Raw genomic sequence first — 21,921 nt, forward strand, 5'->3', positions numbered from 1 at the left:
CACCTGCAGACGTCAGAGGCGTCTCCACGCCCAGAACTTTATCCACCTTCGCGGAAGAAACCCCTTCCGTCGCAGCCAACCCCAGAGCGAGGCTTGAAACGCATTACGTCACAACAGCTTCCCTTAAGTAGTGATGGCCAGAGCGAGGTTTGAGACGCAGGGCTTCCGTGTTCTGGGGGAGCGCTCCGGAAGTAGTGTGGTGCGCCCGGAGGGAGAGGGCGGAAGAAGAGCAGGGAGCGGCCCGGTTAGTTCTTGACATTTAGAACTGCGCGCGGGTCCGGCCCATTCCAGCCAGCGAGCGACCCAGCAACATGGGAACCAGGGACGACGAGTACGATTATCTCTTTAAAGGTGAGAGCGCGGGCGGCCGCTGTCAGGCGCTGCCTCTGGGCGCCTCTTCCCAGCACTCCGTCTGTGTGCGCCTTTCTCTCGGTGACTCTGTCCGACCCAGCCCGAGGAGGGGGGACCGGGAGCCCGGGCCGGGACGCCGAAGCTTATTAAGATGAGGCGAGTCCGAGCCCCGGGGGAGCCCCGGACAGCCCCCGCCCCCCACGTCTCCCAGCAAGCTTTCCCCGATTACCTCTTAGCTCAGTCTGGGCAAAGTGGATCTCATTGTTTTTTTGTCCTTGGATTTCGAGAACGCTTGAGTTCGATTGAGGATGTCGAGTGTTTATGTTGATTTAATTCTTGATGGCTCGCCTCTTATTACATCTGTAAATCACAGGTCTTCCCAGCTGCTTCCTGCATGCGGAGGCGCTCCCGGACCCGGTACTAGATGAAAGAATTGCTCATCAGTGCATTACTCCATCATAGGTTCTCTTGAGGAAGCAGCTCCCTGCAGTTGGTTGCTGTTATGTAGTATACATTTTTTTTTAATCAAAGTAATATTATGTTGGATCCATTCTCTTATTCTTGAGTATATTTGATTTCTCTGAGGAAAGGCTAAAGAGGTTAGGACTTATGACTCTTCAGCTTGGAGAGGAGAGTTATGATAGAGGTCTATAAAATAATGAGTGGAGTGGAACGAGTAAATGTTAATCAGTTGTTTACTCTTTCAAAAAGTACAAAGACCAGGGGACACACAATGAGGTTACTAGGTGATAGATTTAAAACTAAGTGGTTTTTTTCCCTCTCAATGCATAATTAAGCTCTGGAAGTCATTATCAGAAGATATGGTGAAAGCTATTGGCATAGCTGTGTTTATAAAAAAAAAAAAAAAAAAGTAAGTTTGGACAAGTTCCTGGAGGAAAAGTCCATAAACCATTGTTAAGGTGGAGTTGCTGAAATCCACTGCTTATTCTTGGGATAAGCACCTTGGAATGTCTGCCCTTGGGATCCTGCCAGGTACTTGTGACCTGGATTGGTCACTGTTGGAAACAGGATAATGGGCTTGTTGGCAAAACTTATGTGTTTGACTTTTAGGGATCCTAGGCACAAAGATGTTCTATAGTCCTGCATCCCTGGTTTCCTAATTCCCTTTCTGAATGACCCAAGCCATGAGAAATAGTTAAGTGAGGGTTGCTTTAGATTTGAAAACAACAAGCCTAATCGGGACCAAAGCTTTAAAAAAGTGTATTAATTGAGTAGGAATGCTTGATCTAGAAGGAATTGGGAGTATGGAAAACCTGAATGTGTGTGTTTTGACATGGATTTTCAAAAAGGTATCCATAGTAATTTGCTTTGAAATGCCTGAAAGATGGACTATAAATCAAATAAGTGTGCCTTTTCAGGTCATTGAGTATTCAGGTGGTTGTGGTTTTGTGTGAGGTGCCACAGTTTATCCTAGGTAAGGACACTGGATGACGGTCCTCCGCATGCACTGAGCATCTCTCAGGACTTTACAACTAGTGAGATTTCTGGTGTGGCATAGTAAGGAGTGTTTCATGTATTGTGTGTAAGTTGCTTAGGGCTGTTGTAGCTGCTCCTCTTAACCTTCACTTCACTGTGGGTGTTGCACAACATGCTAGTGTCACTTCCAGCATGCACTGCTGGAATGCATTGTACCTGAGACCTGTTCTGTTTATGCTTGAGCCTGTGAAGTGTAAATACTACCTAACTACTTCACATAGACTTTAGTTTCTATTAATTCTAGTAATTTGTCAGTTTTGTGTGCATTCTGTGTGATTAGGTGAAATTCCTATTTTGCCTGCAGTATGTTATTTGAGTATTATCCTTAACTCACAACTATGAAAGCCCAAATAAGAGTAGCTAAAATTGTATTATAGGGCCCAAATAAGGGCCATTGCAATAGTCAAGATAAGCTAAAACAATTTTGCTTGTACTACAGTTCAAAAATCAGTTGAAGAGAAAAAAAAGGTTTAACCCCAGGAACCAATTTAAACTTCCTACTACTTCATGTTCTTCAGATTATAGCGACTGCCAGGCTAATTTACAGATGGTTCATGTTTACTACATTGCTCCTAGTTTACTTTCATTACACTGGTTGCCTGTAGCTTGGAGAGTACAATTTGAGATCATGTCCTTTAATGCTTAAAGCCCTTGTTAATGATTATCCTGCTCGCTTACTCTGCCCTTTACACTCCTACTGGCTCATGTGCTTGCTTTGTGTCTACATTTAAAAAGATAAGGCTAGCTGAAACTCTAGTCAGAGCCTTTTCACTAGCCACGCCAGGTCTATGGAACACTTTGCTGGCTGAGCTTAGAGTTCTGACTGACTTGACTTACGGTTCACAAAATCTTTCCTAATTGACTTGTTCAGTATATCTTCTTGTTCAGTATATATTCTTTTAACCCTTTCGCAGTCCAGAAAAGGACATTTATATTTTGCCAATACAAAAAGATCTCAACAGAATACAAATCTTTACTTAATATAAGTAGTCAAAATACAGTATTCATAAAATATAATCAAAATGCACATTAGTTTGTTCTGATTTTCATAAAACATTTAGGCGGTTTATATGCCGTCGTTCCACTAGAAGCTCACAACGGTTTACAGAATCAACCTTCATATTCTAGGTCAACCCAGCATAACTGGAAATTGCCTTGGTTTTATTTTTACAGTGGAGGAAGGTAAATAATGGAATGCCCCAGGGATCTGTACTGGGACCGGTGCTCTTTAACATATTTATAAATGACCTGGGAAAAGAAATCAGTGAGTGAGGTGACTTAATTTTGTACTATCAGCAAATTTGTTGTAAATTGTTAAATCACAGTGGCAAGTTAAAAATTGCAGGAAGACCTTGCAAGACTGGGCATCCAGATGGCAGACAGAATTTAATGTGGACAAAGAGGCAAAAAGAATCCAAACTGAAATTATACAATGCTAGGTTCCACCACCCAGGAAAGGAATCCAGGCATCATCAAGGATAATACGATGAAGTCCTGGGCCCAGTGTGCCAGGAAGCCCTTGGGATTAAATTTCCTGATTGACTGGCGTGGTCTGTCAGGAAATTGTAATTGGTTTGTTTTCAATTTCACCTTTAAAATACTGCTCAGATATTTAGCCTTAGTAGGTAGGATGTGTGTGCGTGCCCTGTTTTAGATGAGGATATCACAGAAATCGGTCTGCCTTGTTGGCCGCACCGTGTTCCAACTCCTTTTGTTCCTCATAATGTAAACCTGTTCTGTCTTTGCACTTAATGCCCCCTGAGCCTTGAGATTCACTTAGAAAATCCCAACGTGTTTCTACCCCCTCTTCTAGAACAGAGTTTCTTCTCTTGCTGCGGAGAAGAGGCAGCCGTTTGTGTGAGAGCCTGCGAGGAGTGGCAGTTCATCATCTTGTCTGAGGAAGGAGATCCACTTTGCTAAGATCACAGTTGCAAATCAAAGAGGCAATACATGAATACTAGAGGGCAGTGTGTGTCCTGGACTGAACCTTAATGCCCCTTCTGTAGAAAACTTACAAAACCAGCTTTGCATTATCTTCACATTTTTCTGGAAGTTATGTTACAATGGAGATAAAGTGTCTCAGGAGAAACATGTACCTGGATCGTAGATTGAAACAAAATGTTTTTAGATGCAGTGAGTTGGCATTAAATTTTTCATGTCTTGCATTCTCGTTCTAATTTTATTTCTAAGACAGTATTGGTGTTTAAAGTATCTGAGTTCCTCCTTTCTAAAATGAAATAACTTAGGCAATGCGGATCATCATCTGTGCTCCCCTTACATTTCTGCCCAAAAAAAAGACCTTGCTGAGGAATGGATTCAGGTGTGTGTGTGTCTGTTTGTTTTTGTTTTGTTTTGTTTTTTTAATATGAGGCTATAATAGGTGAAAACCCGTATCACAAAATGTAATAAATAGAAAGAAGGCTACATCTGCTTAATCAGGATGTAGTGGGCTCTCCCCAGGCTTTGAGTGGACATTGGCACCTGCAATTATTCACAAGAGCACGGAGGCCTTTTCCTTCCCTTCAGTGGATGCAGCAGCACACGTGATGGGAGTTGTGACTTTTCCAAAACTTGGATGTCGTCACTCTCAATATTATACTAAAATGAAGTCTGCCTATCACTAGCCAAGCATGTTTGACACTTGAAACACTGACTCATTGCTGCTGTTGACCAAGAAACGTCCTTAAAACTTCTCCGACCTGTTTGGGATTCAGGTCATGGCCTTCATTGGATTTAGGACGGCAGCTCTGTCCCAGCCTGATGCATGGGTCCTCACTCCCCTACCTATGACCTCACCTGGGACGCAGCGGGTGCCTCCAGAGAGAGAACTGGCTTTCCTCAGATTGCTTATATGGCAGATTCCTACTTTTCAAAGGCTCAATTCGGGCTTGCATATCCTGGCTAGGTGTGCAGAATCTGTGTTTGGAGGGGAAAGGGAGGTGGGGGAGATGTGGATGAAGGCTCCTTCTGCCAGTAACATGGTAAAAGCAAAGCTGTCAGCAGATGAGGACCTTGGCCCTCTCTCTCCCTCTCGTTATTGCTTTTTCTGAGCTCATAAGAAATCCAATCTCCACCCTCCTGATTGTAGCTTCCTGGTTAGAGGCGTATCAGTCGGATACCAGCAGGAGGTTCTGACTACTGAGGAAGATCTGGAACTCGCCTGTCTCTCTGCTTTTATTCATTTTTTAAACTAAACTGATTTTGTTTGCAAGAATAGTGTTACAGCTTTTGAGCATAGTCCCATAGTAGATGATGGCAGATAAGGAGCAATTGGCTCCTCCAGATGGCCTGGTTGTCCTCATCTGTGGGTGTCTGCAAGCGAATACGTTCTCAGACTTCACAGACCTCAGCAGCCATATCATTTACCCAGCCTGTCATATTTAAGTTATCCCGCTGCCCTCCACCACCTCCCAACCTCATAATCTTCCATGTCCCATGCTTAATGGCGGAGACCGGCCCTCTCCCTTCACTCTTCCCTTCCCCGGATGTGAACTACCCACTTTACTACAGGGTAAAAAGTGTGGGCCTGAGGGCTGCTTTTGTGACCTTGAAGTTACTACAACGTCCGTGACAAGTTGTTTCTCATAATGTAACCTGTCCACCTGCCTTGTGGTCCTGGGTCCCTTGCTGCTGTACTGACGCTCTGTGACTTTCGGCAGTGGGTCGTCTTAGTACAAAGTGAGGGAGCCCCAGTGCTGAAGCAGCTGTGGTTAGCTCTGTCGGTGCTGTGTAAGTACAGGAACCGTAGAGCAGCGGGCTGTCTCTTAATGCTATTTGGGAGGGGGAAGGTGTTTATATGATGTCTGACCCTGCCTTGTTGCTCTCTTCTAGTTGTACTTATCGGTGACTCAGGTGTAGGTAAAAGTAACCTGCTGTCTCGATTTACCCGCAATGAATTCAACCTGGAGAGCAAAAGCACCATTGGAGTGGAGTTTGCGACCAGAAGCATCCAGGTGGATGGGAAAACGATAAAAGCCCAGATCTGGGACACGGCAGGACAGGAGCGGTACCGAGCTATAACGTCTGCGTAAGTGATGCTGTACATGGTCTTCACCACATTTTCACTCTGCTCATTTCAGTAGTGGGGAAATCTGTGGGAACTGTACTAACGAGAGTGCAGCGCCTGGAAACGAGTAGATGACATGACACCCGGCAGCCATGGTTTCTGGAGAGAAGGTCCTGTCGGACAGACTCGACCGAGTTCTTCAGTGAGCAAAGGTGCAGCCCAGCTGGGGTGCAGGCAGGGGAAGTCTGGGAGTAGGCCAGAAAGTGGTTCGCTGGGTGAAGGGCTGGCTGTGGGTGGACACCGTGCTGGTAGTGGCCGAGTTCTCAGTGAGATAACTCGGAGCTCGGTTCGGGTGGTCTCTTCTCTCCAGTAACTTTATTAGCAGCTGGAGGGACATTTATTTCTGGAGATGGTAGGAAAACCTGTAGGCAAGCCCAAAGGCAGAAAAAAATGAAAGGGGATTTGAAAACTCTGGAAGAAGGGTAAAGGGTTTAGAAAGTGAGCTTTACTGTTTACACAAAGTATATAAACATGGATTTGGGGTGTAAAAATGTATTAACCAAGTATCTGTTAGGAAAAGACCTCTAGGAGCGTTGAGATTAGCAGAGAAAAGCATCGGTCACTAGGGCGACTCCTTGAGTCCTGCAGGCTGGGTGGCCGCAGCCTGCACAGAGACATTCAGTGACCTTTCTCTATAGGACCCAGGGTCAGAGGAAGCTTGAGAGAATCCTTCTATTCTGGGGTGGGGCGGTGGGTTGGCAGGAGCCTGCTTGAGTGGTTGCTCAGTTGTATGGAACTTTATAGGGTCAAAGGTGAGAGGGTATAAGCCAGCGGGCAGCTGCATGGACACTTGGATGGCCTGATGTTTCAGACAACAGCCTGACTAGTTTTGTTATCTCTGGATTTTTGAAACCTTTGGAGGAGGGAAATCTGAGATGTGTAAGACCCAAAGGAGAAGGAGGGCCAGCACTGTATTGGGCAGAGATGGATATAATGGTAGGGACAGGGTTGATGGATTGGGTAACTGCAGGGCAGGGGGCACCTAGTATTGGTTTTAAGTCTGAATTTGTGTTCATCTCCCCCCACCCAAATACAGAACTGGGTAGCCTGGATGCTGCGTTTAGTGCTTCTCTGCTCTGTTGAATGAGTGAGTGCAGTAGTGTTGCGCCTGCCTGCAGCTCTTGTCCTCCTCCAGGTACTACCGGGGGGCGGTGGGTGCCCTTTTGGTGTACGACATCGCGAAGCACCTCACCTACGAGAACGTGGAGCGTTGGCTGAAAGAGCTGCGGGACCACGCGGACAGCAACATTGTCATCATGCTGGTGGGGAACAAGAGCGACCTGCGTCACCTGCGAGCCGTGCCCACGGATGAGGCCCGAGCGTTTGCAGGTGGGTGACGGTGCGTGAAGCACGCTGTCCATCCCGGGGCCAAGAGTCCTGCTTTACTGTTTCTTGCAGGATTTCTCCTCTTCCGAATCCCCAGAGAAAACGCTGGCTCTGCGGCAGGGAAGGGGTCCCCAACTGCAATCTGTAACCTGTGCTCTTTCATTTCTCTCTTGCGCCTGCAGAAAAGAACGGCTTGTCGTTTATAGAGACATCGGCCCTCGACTCCACAAACGTGGAAGCTGCTTTCCAGACCATCCTTACAGGTGAGAGACTGAGGCTGCACCAGGCGTCCTCTGATTTGTAAGTGTGAGGTTAGTTTGTTCTCGTGTGGAGATGCCGATCTCTAAGGGAGGTGCTGTGGGCTTTCTGCTGTGACTTGGGCGGGGTGTGACGTGAGGGATGAGCTAGTGTTGGATACGGCAGGGCGGGGCCTCTTGTATCAGTCTCTTGGTTTAAGCACTTGGTCCGGCAGGGCTTGGAGAGAGCCATGCAATGGTCTTGTTACCTCGGCCGTGTTTTATTCCAGAGCGGCAGGATTCCTTGCGTGCCAGGGCAGGAGTGGACAAGTGTAGATGAATGGTTTGTAAATTGAACTTGTGACGAGTCAGTTCCATCCTGCTCCTTTTTATACTTTCAACTTAATTGGTCCAAGGGCTGGAATCGGGCATTAAGAGTTGTCATTCACAACTACCTAAGGCTTTTTATATCCTCCTCATGTCCCTGCCGTCATGGGTCCTTAATATGGACACATGATGCTGTCCCCCCACAAATCCTGCTGAGGTGCTGAATGTAACCTCTCTAGCACCCCCAGGCTGAGAGGGAGACCAGGTTGGCTGAGTTTGCTTATTAAATAGGTAATGTGTCTCTGGGGAAGCTTAGAGATAAATAGCAGTGGGTGAGACTGCCTATGCGTGATCGGACCAGGTTATGGTGCCCGATTCAGCCTCAGTAGCCATATCCACCAAGGATTTGTTAATTAAAAAGAAATCTGTACACGAGCATGAAAAAAAATACGTGGAATTGCGCTCAGTTGGATTCTATAAGAGCCAGATGTCTACCAGACCACGATCCGATATCAAATTTTTAATGGCCGTCTGTGACAGAACCCACGGAGCCAGTACCTGTGTTGTGAAGGTAAGGGTACCTGGTAAGATTGAAGTTTGACCCTCGGCCCACTCTTCCAGAAGTGTAGATATACGCATAAGAAATTAACTCTGATCTACGTTTGTACATTGTCTAACGTAGCTTTAAGGATAATGTAGCAGCCTCCCACGTCCTGCAGGGCAGACTTAACATTAGGGCCCTGGGAATCATTGGGCTTTGCCACCTGGGTCTCCAGAGATCTGACGTCTGACCATCTCTGTATAGCTCTAGCAGCCCCTCCCTCAGCCTTCTTCCAACTGCAGGATGAGCTGTGTCCATTTAAAGTAATAGAAACTTTAACTCTTCCTTTCTATTTGCCAGCAACAGATTGAGGTAGAGAGTTCCTGTTCAGCAGGAGCCACCAGCGATCATAAGATGGACGGTTTCTATCTTATGTCAGGGCTGCCGGCTTCTGCTCCTGAAAATATCCTGTAGTCCGGCACATAAAAGCTCGATGATGATGTGTGGGTGATGAGCTGGCTCCACGGCTGCAGGGATTGCATTACAGGTTCTCGAAATCTCTTGTTTGAACAGAATCACTCACTCCTGTCCTTTCTTTCTCTTTGTGTCATCCAGAAATCTATCGTATTGTATCTCAGAAGCAAATGTCGGACCGGCGTGAGAATGACATGTCCCCGAGCACCAACGTGGTCCCAATCCACGTCCCTCCAACCACGGAAAACAAACCAAAAATGCAGTGCTGTCAGAATATATAAAGGCTGTGTATATCCCCCCAGGTCCAAGGTTGAAATATATTTGCAATTCACTCTCTCATCTCTCATTTTTTTATTTTGTTTAATTTTCCTACGTGTCTTGACATTCTTTTACTGATTTCCACATTGTAAAGTCCTCGCTGAGATCTAACCCTTTTATCGCCTCTTGGCCACAGCAGGAGGGGGGGGCCTGTTGGACACCCAGTGCACGAGAGGAGTTCTCTTCCAAGCTGCTGGAAGATCGCGGGAGGGCAGTGGGGCTGGATTTGGTCCTCGGGAAGCCCCACTGGAGGTCTTTGTCAGTGAATATTCATGGAAGATACATAAATGAATTGCTTTAATAACTAAAACCCGTTCAGGTGCTTGCAGAGCTTTCTCTAATTTATAAACCATTTGGGGTTCAGCTTGCAGTTACCCCCTGTGGGTCTCTGCCACAGTGGCCAGCAGCTTGCGGCTTTGGCAAGCAGATCTCCTGAAGCCGCTGTGGACGCTGGGCAGATTGATAATTTAGGACCTGGCTCATCTGCTCTCAGCCAATTAAATTGCACAACTGCTGCCCTTCCCCTCTCCCTTACTGTAACTGAATGCAGATGGGCGGGAGCTTCCCCCGTAAGACCTTAAATCCTACCCCCCCCCCGCCCATCATCCTATGAATATTGTAAAGCAGCAAAGGGTGAAGTGCTGTGTCCTTCAGGGCAGCCTCTCACGTAAGCCTTAACTGGCCTGAGCAGGGGGCTGACCCAATTCAGTAACTTTTCTGCCCAGCCTTGACTAAGGCAGCACCCCCTACACCTTCGCTGGTGTCTTCATGGTCCTCCTGGAGAGAGATGCTGCTGTGGGCTTCTGGTGTGGCACTGAAATGAAAGCTGGCGTCATGGTGGGCAGAGTCTGAGCTGCAGCGCGGCGTGGAGGCCGTGCTGTACACAGAGGGGGGCAGGCAGCGTCCGGCCGGGGGATCTCTCCATGTGATAAGTTTGTGAAAGGGACTGCTCTGTCACGTGCAGACTCCTGAAAGGTGTTTGAATGAAAAGAAACTTTAATAGTATTTATGATTTTGTCTCTTTCTGTTCTTCAGCTGGGTGCTTAGACTGCGCCAACGGTTATCCCTCGTAGGACAGCTTGTGCCGGGAGGGGGGGGGTGTTTGGCTGTGCTGAATTTCGGTTCACCTCACATGCCCGGTGAAGAGGACCAGATAAGAGCTGGCTGTGTGCAGTGTGATCAGAGAGAAGGCAGCCTGAGCTCTGCACACAGTCCTCTCTAGACAGCAGGGAGCTGGCAGCCTGCACACCACGTGTACAGGGGCAGCCTGCTTCCTCCCTGCAGGCACGGTCTGTACTGAGCAGAAAAAATACTGCTTGAGCAGCAGGGTCCACTTTCTCTGTGTGTGTGTGTAGTCTGTGTTTCACAAATGTACTCTTTATTTGCACTAACACGGATACACGCTGTCCTCCCGGTCTCTGAAAGCCACAGCAGCAGCAGTGGGTCGATGTGTTGCCAGCCTGGCCAGCTCGTGCATCTTGCGGTGCTCATGAAGTGTGGGGTGTGCACAGAAGGCACCCACTCTTAAATGCTTTCCTGTCCCTTTCTCCTATTTATAAAGCACTGCTGTGTATTTTATGCATGGACTGTAACCCAACTCCATATTTTATTTTTAGATTGATTTAAGATCTATTCATTCATGCTAATAAAAACAATTACAGGGACTAGTCCCTATATTATTCAATTAATTAATTTTGACTTGTCATTGTTTTTCCAAACTTCTTGCACAGAGTTCCCTGTGTATAGGTGCAGTCTTTCTTGAGGATTTGCATCCTGGTCCGATGGGGAAACGTCTTTGTGTGAAAGTGGGTGGTGCTGGGCAGATGTTAACAGCTGCCCCCCTTTTCCAGCACACGTGGAAGCAGTTACACCATTACCAGAGTGCTGGAGCAGGCTGAGAACCAGGGTTCAAATCCTGCTCCTGCTCCTTATGACCTTGGGCAAGAGACTTCACCCTTAGGGGCTGTTTAGTAAAGATTTTCTTCCAGTAGGGGAAAAATGCTCAGTAAATATTAGGGTCCTAAATGTTTTCCCCCGTCCTTCCTTCAGCTACCAATGAAAAGATGAGCGAAATCTAGAAAAACAAAGGCCACAAGAATGTACCCAGAAAGTATTCTGGGTGCATGGGCCTGCAGCTGGTGACTCGCCTGTCTGATCACCTAAACAGAGGGGGGGTGTCCCTCTGCTCTTACCTGTACCTCTGCTGTGTTAACATTCATTATTGCTAGATTTGTATTCTGCCCACACTTTTCACTTCCTGTTTCTCTTTGCACTTGCCATGCTCTGCATACATCACATTGAGCTCTGTCTTGTGTGCTTTGATTATACAGTAAATGGTACTATAAAAATGTGAATTTTATGACCCATAACAGTAATATTGACTAGATGAGCATCTTCCCAAAAAGTCATTTCCATGCTTGCTTCATTCTGCTCTGAGAGGAAAAAGGTGCATGGAACAGGCATTTAGCTGCTGCGTATCTAACCAGCCTTACAGGGGAACTCCTGAGAGGGCTTTTATTTCATTCCCTGTGAGACAGCCTGATCTGTCTGCTCTTAAAGGGGGTAATTTTCAGGAAGATTTGTGCTTAACTGGGTTTTATGCATGTGAATAGGCTTTTCAAAGTATCTGTAAATCCTTTCCAAAGCAACAAGGCCCACACATTGCTGGTCGCTTTTCTCTTGGTCCTGTCACCTATTTGCTGTGGCCTTTTATGTTTAAGGTCATGCACGTTTAATTGACTTGGTTGAAAGGGGAAAAAAGCGGAGTCTCAATTTCCCAATCAGAAAAAGGTGAGATGGTGTTAGGATACCAGCTTGTGGCTAGAGGCATGGCTGGGGGGAGAGGCGGAGGTAACTGTGATTTGAAGGCTCCTGCTGCCAGATCCCAAATCTGCTTGGGATTGAGCCTGCTTGGTTTAAAAGAAAAGCAGCCAGCTGGCTCCATGGGCAGAGTGCTGGCCTCTGAGCTGAGATGTAGTCAGATGGTTAAGAAAGCAAGGCTGTGCCCTCTAGCCTGCAGGACAACTCGGCCATTACCCACCTGTGTGACTGACATCTATCCTGCTTGGCCACAGAGACAGACCCTGCAGGAGAAGAAAAATTAGTACAGGACAGGGAGTCAAACTGAGTTAAACTTGTATCTTCTGGAACTGACACTGAATCATTAGTTGAAAGCTGCTGTCGAATTTGAACAAACCTGTGAACAAAGTAAGTTACCAATTCGGGATGAGTTCAACTCAGATACTACGTGCCGGATCCCCCGACTGGCTTCAGGATGCGCATAAACCTGCACAAGCCCATGACACCTGCAGCCAGGAGGCTGAACGGTACAAATAATACAGTTTGAAATGCTTCTTTTAAGTACATAGCATTTATTTTGTTTCATGCACACTTCATAATTCCTACAGCTGACAGGAGCTGTGCCAGATTTAGACCTAGATTAACTCGCTCTACCCCACGTTGCAATCATATTATGTGCCTTATAGTTAAATTTTTGCTGTGAGCCAGAACTGAAGCAGTTGGTTCATGTATGTGAGACCCATTACTGATCACCTGAAAGATCTTCACCTTTACTTCTTTATAAGCCTTTGAAAAATCAAACCATCCCAGCTTAGCATAATACTCATGATCTCTGAACAAATAAATAATTTAGGAAGAGATTGGTTTCCTACATCTTAACTACTTCATGGTAATGTTAGCGATTGTTTTTATAATCATTAACCACCAACCTCCTTCCGTGAACTATATGTCAAATTGCAGTGCTCTCAATATCAAAAAAAGTTTTTTTTTTGTGAATAAGCAATTAACAAAGCTTTTTACATTAATAATAAAGTCTGGCGGGTGTCATGCTGTAAAATCCCATGTTGGGAGGGCAGTAAGAGTTTTTGATTTTACAGCATGACCCACGCCAGACTTTATTATCAATGAGTTTAATGTAAAAACCTTTTATTAATTGCTTAGATTATTCAAACATTTGTAAAGATCTTTCAGGTTCAGCGGAAGAACAGGTGGTCAGTTTATGGTATAAGAGCATCACCTATTTGTGGTTTAGTTAGCATTAGTATAACCCGTAAGTGAATCAGAACCAAACTGCAAGAGCTTCATTGACAGCTGAACCACCATTTTAATGGTTTGATGCCCAGGGAGCGTGGCTCTGCCCCAGCAGGATAGGATGGCTGGGGGCACTGGTACTCACTGCACTGTGCTGAGCTAAAGGTGACTAAACTCTCGCACTGTGGCAGGAGTGATTGTTGTAAGCCTGCTCTATGTCCCCTCGTGCACAGTAATGGGCTGTGGAAACTTATTATTCCTAGCCAGGAAGATGCAATCTGCTAAGAAAAGCTCCTGTGTGTGTGGAAGGAGTAACAAGGGGCAAAAGCCACTGCAGCCCTCCAGCTGTTGTAAGTTGCCCTTCTCTGATATGTTCTAACTAAAAGAGGGTAGTAAAAATAAAATTGGCATCTGTAGAAGGGAGAGGGTGGGAGTTCCCTGCAGGCTGCACCAGTAAGAAGACTCACGGCTGGGCCCGGTGCTGGAAGATGTGGAACTGATGGGCGGAGTAAGGCTGGTTTAAGACTTTAATCAGTATCTACCCCCCTTGCTCTTGATGAGCAGCACTGAGAAAAAGCAAAAACAGCATCGCCTAGCAGTGGCTAAAATAAACCTAGAATACGTTATAAAGATACTAAACGGCAAAAACTAGAAGGAAGCAGGGCTGTTACCTGCCTCCAGTTCCTCTTCGTTCTGTTCTGCAATGTAACTTTTAAAATGTTATCTAAGCAAGCTTCTTTCCTAACAGTAAAGGTCATTGGCTGTAGATGCGTTGGAGGTGGGTACAGGTAGCTGATTCCATGGTAACAGTTGCTGCAGCAGAGAAGGGCCACAGGGTCCACCCGCTCGGCCCAGTTCCCCTGCTTAACACCTCCTATCTGCGTCGGCCTTGCTGCAGTTACAGGTTGGGTGACCTGGTTGCCTCTTTTTGGAAGCAAGATCCATCCATCCTGATGTTGACTTTTATCTTCCCTTAGGGCTGGAAAAACAAAGATGATTCTTGCTTTCAGTACAAAAATCAATGTAAGCATGAGTTCTTGACCAGTTGGGAGGGTAAACGGATTCTTTTTGTCCATAAAAGCTTCCGTATGTCCACCAGTCACAGTTGGAGCTTCATCACACTCTATATGGGTGTGAGTGTGTGTGCGCATATATACACACCCACCATATGTGTATAAATATATAAAAAAAAAGTCTTCTGAATGGCATCATGCAGCAATTAGCCACAATGCTGATCTTCCAGTAGTGAAGAGTCGTCAGGTCCGTGGGTATTGCAAAGTGGAAGAGACACGCGTTGTGGCACCTGCCAGTAGAGGTTAAGAGTGCTGCTCCTGCTGTGGGACCCAGGATGCTCTGTGGGAGGGGCTGTGCCGCACAGGCAGGAGGTCGTAGTGACTTGGAATGTGGCTGTTTCTGGGCAGGTCATACAAGGTTTGGGGACAGCTAGGAAAATGGCCACGGGCTTCTTGCACCACACTGAGAGTTGGCTCTGAGGAGACAATTAAAAACAAGTCAAATCATGCCCTTAAAGGAAGATGGAGTTATTTACTCAAACTACCAATAGGCAAGGATTGTCTGAGGGATGTAATAGTAACAGCTGCACTTGCCCCAACAGGAGCCCTATGGGCTTGACCACTGTGCTGTCTAACCCAGTGGTACCTTTAAGCTCCAGGGGATCCCCTCCTCTCCCACAGCATAAATACAGTAGCTCCTCTGCCAGAGCAAGGAACCTCTCTTCCTCCCTCCCCCGCCCTGCCAGCTTAGGACTTCTGCAGGACTGCAAGCTTTCAACAGAAAATTCACATTCTTTTGGCAAAATATTTTACTGTGCCGTATCGCACTGTACTCAAACCAAGCCTTGGGTACCCAACCCTAGCATCTCACGCTTTCAAGCTCTCCTTATTGAATAGGTGGGAGGTAGATTTGTATACTTTCTTACAGTGTAGGCAAATTTATCTCCTACATATTCACAATCAGGATATCCTGAAAACATGACTGGCTGGTGGAGCCGGAGCACCACTGCCATATGATGCTAATAGAAGTATTAGTATCGGAACTCCCAGAAGCAGATAAAACATTTATTTGTGACCTACATCCTCCAGCCGTCATGCATGTTATTTTAGTTTATCTCTTGCATGTTCTGTAATAGCAATACTTACCGTCTATCAGATCCTACAGTCAATTTTCAGTTATTTAATTCTTTAAGTAATTCCCTTTAATGGGGGGTGTCAGAAGTTCAAGCACATACTGCAAGCTGAATATAAAATGTCATCTGTGACATCTGCACCAGCATGGGGCATAGTGGTAACCGTCCAGCACGTGCGGGGTAATGTGTGACGCATCTCCTAGAGCTGCTGTGCCCAAGAAACGAAGAAGCAGAATGAGGGTGGTGATCTGTCAAATGAATTGCTGCCAGAGGCTTAAGGGAGGAGCTGATGAAAGCAGGACGTTGCATGGGATAACATCTGGGCTCTAACGGGCTGAGCTATTTCACTTGCTCCGGGGAGTGGGACGGAGTTTGGAACTGTATTGGGGTCCATATTCAAAAGGCTTGTCCAGATTGGGACTTAGCCACACATCAATGCTGGTCACAAGCGAGAGCGGAAAGGCTGTACCAGCGCCAAGCTGGGCCTTGGAAGTTTGGGGGATGTTCCAGCTGGGATGGGCCTAGTGCCAGCTGATCAATGGTGGGGGTGTAGGCACCTGGGCCATTATGGCAATGAAATTGGTGTTATATTAGGAAGGGAGGGGGGGGGGGGTTGGGGGAGTTGCAGGAATCAGCATCTTATGAATTGTTGCTTGAGGGATTGTGACTAAGCTCTATAGTGATGTTTTTACCTCAGAAAACTGTACTTTGAATGTCCTTTTTCATGTAAAACCCTATGAGTCCAGTATTCTCTGTCTCCAGCTGATGCAACCATCTTGAAAGTTACAGAAGCTTTGAAAGACTGATAAATTATTTGTATTAATTGGAGATCAGCCCAAAGGAGAAGCAGCCTCTAAAGCAACACTAGTGAGATGGTTTAAAGGAACAATTACATTAGCTTATATGTTAAAGGGTAAATGTGTGAGAGATAATTACAGGTCATTCAGTAAGGGCACAGTCTTCCTCCTGGGCAGAATTAAGAGCAGGAAATTTAGAACAAATTTGTAGAGCAGCCCCTGGGTCATCAATTCATACTTTCACGAGACATTCGAGGTTGGACGTATTCGCATGAGAAGACGCTCCTTGTGGAGCTGGCATTTTGAAAGTGAGTTCACCATTCTCCTGTCCTGAGTAATTGCGCTTTGCTACTTCCCAATCATTCTGTACTGGTGTTGCAGAAACACAAGGAAGAAAAAATAAACTTACCTGATCATTTCTTGCCTTTATTTCTGCTCCATCAATGCAGAAACCCTTCCCCCCAAAAAAAAATTTTTAAAAGCAAAATTTAAGAGTCTTCATCTAAAAAACAAACCAACCCCATTCAGTGTAACTTTATTTTTACTATAAGTTGTGCCAGTAGGATACTGGACTCGGGGTTCTGCACACAGTATAGGCAATATTAGTGATGTCACACCAGATCCCAATTGCTCATGTGAGGCCGGTGGGGCTGAGGGGGCGCAAGGCTGTAAAATTCACTGAGGGTGCCTAATACCCTTGCACCATCCTGGACCAGGGTGCAGGAAGCGAGCCTTAGCTTTGTCAGGAACTGGGAAACATTTTGCCCAGGAGGGAAGGGTTAGGACTGCAATTCGATCATTAGGAATGGGGGTGGCTTGTGGGCCGAAGGACTGGTAGGTAACTTGCCTGCCTGATGCAAAGGGAGGGGCCTGCTAGCACCACCTAGATAGGATTTGAGAGACTTCTGGGGAGAAGCTGGCTGCTGAGGTCCACGAGGGTAGCCAGAACATAAAAAGGTGCAGGGGGGATGGTCTGGAAGATACATTTAGGATTTTAGGTAAGAAACTGAAATCCAGACCCTCCGGTACTGCATCCCCTTTCCAAGCGCAGGACCCCAGAGGCAGGCTGAGCTCTGGAGTCTCCATACATGAATGAGATGATGGTGCTAGGAAATGGAAAACTTTAGGTTAACCAGGGTGGAAGGTGGCTGCTGGTGCCAGCATTTAAAAGGAAGATAGAGCAGCCCTTAAAGTAGCCCATGGAGGAAAGCCAGTAGTCTCTCAGAAGCACATGAGGCGGAGGGAGATATCTTTCATAGGTGCCGGCAAAACAGGGAAGTTAGAATATCCTGAACGAGAAGCTGTGGTTAAGGCTGAATCACCCAGCTGGATTTAAATAAAGAGCAGACTGATGTGAATGACTCTAAACTGCCTGTATCAGCGGTGGATAAGCAGGTTCTGAATATAAATACAATTAAAAAACATATTTTAAAATGTCTGTACGTGGATGCCAGAAGTCTGAAAAGATGAGCATGTTAAATGCATGGCATTATGTGAGGCAATAGCTAGAACAGGCAGCTCAGAGACCTGGTAGGAGGAGGAGAAGCACTGGAACAATGTATAGCAGAGGCCTAGAAGTATAAGGTGGTGCTGGAGGCCCAATAGACCAGCGGGTCAGACCTCTGGGCTCTGTGCCCCTCACTTCCTCACAGCTGCCGTCATGTTCCTGTCAGGTCCTGATTGGTAGATCTGCCTCACGTTGGGCTGGCCCCAGTGTTAGTTCATTGTACTATATTTAGGGTCATTCGTCAGATGTTTCCAAAAGTGACAATTGGTTTAAACCGATTGTCGCCCTAATTTGAGGTTGATTAAAGAGGAGCTGCAGGTGCAGCGTCTCAAGGCTTTCAGCAACTGCTGGAAACGAGTGCAGGCCAAAACACCTGCAGCGTTTCAAGTCCTGCCCCCTCCCAGTGTAAGCGCTCACCCTCCAGTGCCACTGATGTGCTGTTTTAAGTCCTGCCCCCTCCCAGTGTAAGCGCTCACCCTCCAGTGCCACTGATGTGCTGTTTTAAGTCCTGCCCCCTCCCAGTGTAAGCGCTCACCCTCCAGTGCCACTGATGTGCTGTTTTAAGTCCTGCCCCCTCCCAGTGTAAGCGCTCACCCTCCAGTGCCACTGATGTGCTGTTTTAAGTCCTGCCCCCTCCCAGTGTAAGCGCTCACCCTCCAGTGCCACTGATGTGCTGTTTTAAGTCCTGCCCCCTCCCAGTGTAAGCGCTCACCCTCCAGTGCCACTGATGTGCTGTTTTAAGTCCTGCCCCCTCCCAGTGTAAGCGCTCACCCTCCAGTGCCACTGATGTGCTGTTTTAAGTCCTGCCACCTCCCAGTGTAAGCGCTCACCCTCCAGTGCCACTGATGTGCTGTTTTAAGTCCTGCCCCCTCCCAGTGTAAGCGCTCACCCTCCAGTGCCACTGATGTGCTGTTTTAAGTCCTGCCCCCTCCCAGTGTAAGCGCTCACCCTCCAGTGCCACTGATGTGCTGTTTTAAGTCCTGCCCCCTCCCAGTGTAAGCGCTCACCCTCCAGTGCCACTGATGTGCTGTTTTAAGTCCTGCCCCCTCCCAGTGTAAGCGCTCACCCTCCAGTGCCACTGATGTGCTGTTTTAAGTCCTGCCCCCTCCCAGTGTAAGCGCTCACCCTCCAGTGCCACTGATGTGCTGTTTTAAGTCCTGCCCCCTCCCAGTGTAAGCGCTCACCCTCCAGTGCCACTGATGTGCTGTTTTAAGTCCTGCCCCCTCCCAGTGTAAGCGCTCACCCTCCAGTGCCACTGATGTGCTGTTTTAAGTCCTGCCCCCTCCCAGTGTAAGCGCTCACCCTCCAGTGCCACTGATGTGCTGTTTTAAGTCCTGCCCCCTCCCAGTGTAAGCGCTCACCCTCCAGTGCCACTAATGTGCTGTTAAGTCCACCTCCCATTCCCACCAAGCAACCAAAGGGCCTGCTAATTGGTATTATCAGTGCAGCATTTGAAGTGGGCCACGCTCACCAGAAGCACTTTCTGGCTGGCTTTCCTGGCGCTGCACAAAAGCAGAAGTGCAGTGCTGCAGAGCGCAGGGACCTCCACAAGCCTGCTGCCCACAGAGAGAGGAGATACCTGGAGGCAACCCCACTAGTAAGGATGAATGCTGGTACAATGAGGGGAAAGAGAGAGGTTCTCCTCAGGGGTGTGGAAGAGAAAGGACAAGCTAGGCAGGGGATGGAGGGAGAGATAGCGACGCTGCTGTGTGGGAGAATTGGCTTAATATTCTTTTATTGTCCTAGCCACCACAATAAACTCTATTTGCCCAGAAAAATGAGTCACATTTTCTCCTGTTGTTTTTGTCAAAATAAATCAGTTACCAGAAAACTTTTAAAAAATAAAAGCCAAAACTGAATATTGTATATTGTGATTGTTTTCCTGATCTTGTGAGCACCTTGTTTCTGCCAACGATCCTTGGTCCAGTCTTGTTTGCCATGAGCTTCGGTTTTTGGAGCATGTATTTTGAATTTGCTTTGTTTGGACTTTGTCCTATTTTTGCTGTTTCAGCTCAGTGATACTGAACTATCTTATTAAGCTTTCTTGCTCTTTTCACCCTTTGTTTTTTGAAGATTCTCTTGCAGTACATCATAGGGGTCCCATGGGCTATGTGTGCAACTTTCAGGTCACCCTGAGGAAATCCTATTAGAATACTGACAATATGTAAATGATAGCATAGAGTCAAGAAGAATAAAAGTCCTGCAGGAAGCCAAAGGCAATGTGGGATCCTTATGGATAGAAATTCCCTATGTGACGGGAAGGAGTACAGAAGTGGGTGTATGCTACCCTCCACCTGACTAAGATTAAGAAACAAATTGTGAAATGCTAGCTGAAATTCCCTGTGTGACAGGTAAGAGTACAACAGTGGATGTATATTACCAACCACCTGACCAAGATGAAGAAACAGATTGTGAAATGCTAGCTGAAATTCTCTGTGTGACAGGTAAAAGTATAGTAGTGGGTTTATACTATCTTCCAGCTGACCAAGATGAAGAAACAGATTGTGAAATACTAACTAAAATTAGAAAGGCAAATACATTTGGAAATTAAATAATAATGGGAGATTTCAATTATCCCAGTATTGATTGGGTCAATGTCTCTGAGACATGCTAGAGAGGTTAAGTTTCTAGATGACCACTTCATGGGTTGGCTGGTCTGAGAATGGACTAGAGGGGGAGCTACTTTAGATCTAGTTCTCAGTGGAACACAGGACGGTGCAGGGGATTACTCTGTTGGGGTCACATAGCAATAGTGATCATAACAATCAAATATGTCATAAGCACTGGGGGGAGGACATTAAAGAAAATTATTGCAGTAGCATAGAACTTTAAAAAGGGAGACTATGATGGAATGAGGAAATTAGTTTAAAACATTAAAGGATAAGTAGCCAAGGTTAAAAGATTGCATGAGGCATGGACATTGTTGGAAATCCAAATGTATTCCATGATTTAAAAAAGGTTGACCAAATAAGTGCCAGCATGGTTTAATGGTGAGGTGAAAGAGGCAATTAAATCCAAAAGGGCATCATGCAAAAAATGGAAAGGAGACCCAAATGAGGAAAATAGGTAGGGTCCTTCATTTTCAGTTTAAACTGATTTTAGGCTGATTAAAGAGCAGCTCCAGAGCTGCAGCGTTTCAAGTCCCCGCACCAGCAACAGCACTCGCCCACCAATGCCACTGACCCCACTCCCTCTCCCCCAGGCAGCCAGGGTGCCTGCCGCTTGGTGCTGTCAGTGTGGCCCCTGAAGCTGGTTATGCTCACCAGAAGCGCTTCCTGGCCGACTCCTTGGCCCTGTACAAAAGCAGAAGTGCAGCGCCGCAGAGCGCGGGAGCCTCCGTAAGCTGAGGAGAAGCCTGCGCCACCACTAATCAGGATGAACGCTGGTGCAATGGGGCGTGGGGGAGTGAGAGGGAGGTTCTCAGGGGCCTGCTGGGCAGGGGACGGGGGTAGAGAGAGCGATGCTGGTGAGTGGGAGAATCTGCTCAATACGGTTTTATTGTCCTGGCTTCTGTCCACCAGAAAAATGAGTCACATTTTCCCCACTGATTTTTCTCCTGTTTTTGTTCTTTTCACAATAAACTCTGATAAATTCCTGGGAAAAATAAAAACCAAAAATGAAGGTCCCTAAACATAGGCAAAAGCATAAATTCTAGTAAGTTAGATGTGAAATAGTAATAAGATTAGCGAAGAGCGACTTTGAGAAGAAGATTGGCCGAGAGACAAAGACCTATAATAAAAATGTGTTCAAGTGTATTCAAAGCAAAAAGCCTGTGAGGGCTGCTAGATGGGTGCTCAGGGAGGACCAGAAATTAGTAGGAAAACTACTTGAACTCTTCCCTCAGTCTTTACTGATGTGGATGTTGGGCACGCAGAGCAGAAATATTCTTTAACGGCGTTGATTCTGAGCAACCAAAGCATCTGTGATAACAGAAGATGTAATGTATCATCCACCCCAGAGTCCGGAAAGAACTCAAATATTAAACTGCAAACCTGTAGCTACAATACCTGAAGAGCAGAGGGAGGCCTGTGTAATGCTGACTTTTAAAAAGGGCTCCAGGGGTGATCCTGGAGGCTACAGACCAGTGAGACTGACTTCTGAGCTGGACAAAACAACAGAGGCTATTTTTAAAAACTAAATTACTGTTCCTAATGTTTGGCTTTACAATTTAGCTCGCCAGATACGCTTCGTAGGAGAGTATAAGTCTTCTTGGTGCTTTGGTTTCCCAGTCTCGAGTTTTTTCGAATTTCTAATGCTTCTTTACCCTGAGAAGTTAAAGGGAATA

The 21,921-nt window shown here is 46.5% G+C and overlaps 2 protein-coding genes across 7 annotated transcripts in view; one reads left to right on the top strand and one right to left on the bottom strand.

Moving 5' to 3' along the window:
- The first annotated feature begins 157 nt into the window (after positions 1-157).
- RAB11A (RAB11A, member RAS oncogene family) lies at positions 158-10,824 on the top strand. The gene is made up of 5 exons (XM_029575075.1): positions 158-351; positions 5,680-5,875; positions 7,050-7,243; positions 7,423-7,503; positions 8,960-10,824. The coding sequence occupies exons 1-5, from the start codon at positions 312-314 to the stop codon at positions 9,097-9,099; spliced, it is 651 nt and encodes a 216-aa protein (XP_029430935.1). The 5' UTR covers positions 158-311; the 3' UTR covers positions 9,100-10,824.
- A 2,342-nt stretch (positions 10,825-13,166) lies between these two features.
- MEGF11 (multiple EGF like domains 11) overlaps positions 13,167-21,921 on the bottom strand; it is a 410,516-nt gene continuing 401,761 nt past the window's right edge. For all 6 annotated transcript variants that reach the window (XM_029575259.1, XM_029575262.1, XM_029575263.1 and 3 more), the window contains one exon: positions 13,167-14,675. In XM_029575259.1, the coding sequence (XP_029431119.1) occupies positions 14,503-14,675 (173 nt within the window). In that variant the 3' untranslated portion in view covers positions 13,167-14,502. The remainder of the gene's footprint in view (positions 14,676-21,921) is intronic.

The sequence above is a fragment of the Rhinatrema bivittatum genome, chromosome 13 (genome assembly GCF_901001135.1).
Source record: "Rhinatrema bivittatum chromosome 13, aRhiBiv1.1, whole genome shotgun sequence".
Classification (NCBI taxonomy): domain Eukaryota; kingdom Metazoa; phylum Chordata; class Amphibia; order Gymnophiona; family Rhinatrematidae; genus Rhinatrema; species Rhinatrema bivittatum.

Bases quoted from the DNA above. Each gene is read 5' to 3' on its own strand.
- RAB11A (XM_029575075.1), top strand. From the start codon at position 312: ATGGGAACCAGGGACGACGAGTACGATTATCTCTTTAAAG. The intron at 5,876-7,049 runs GTAAGTGATGCT...GTCCTCCTCCAG, and splicing joins TACCGAGCTATAACGTCTGC to GTACTACCGGGGGGCGGTGG. The intron at 7,244-7,422 runs GTGGGTGACGGT...TTGCGCCTGCAG, and splicing joins TGAGGCCCGAGCGTTTGCAG to AAAAGAACGGCTTGTCGTTT.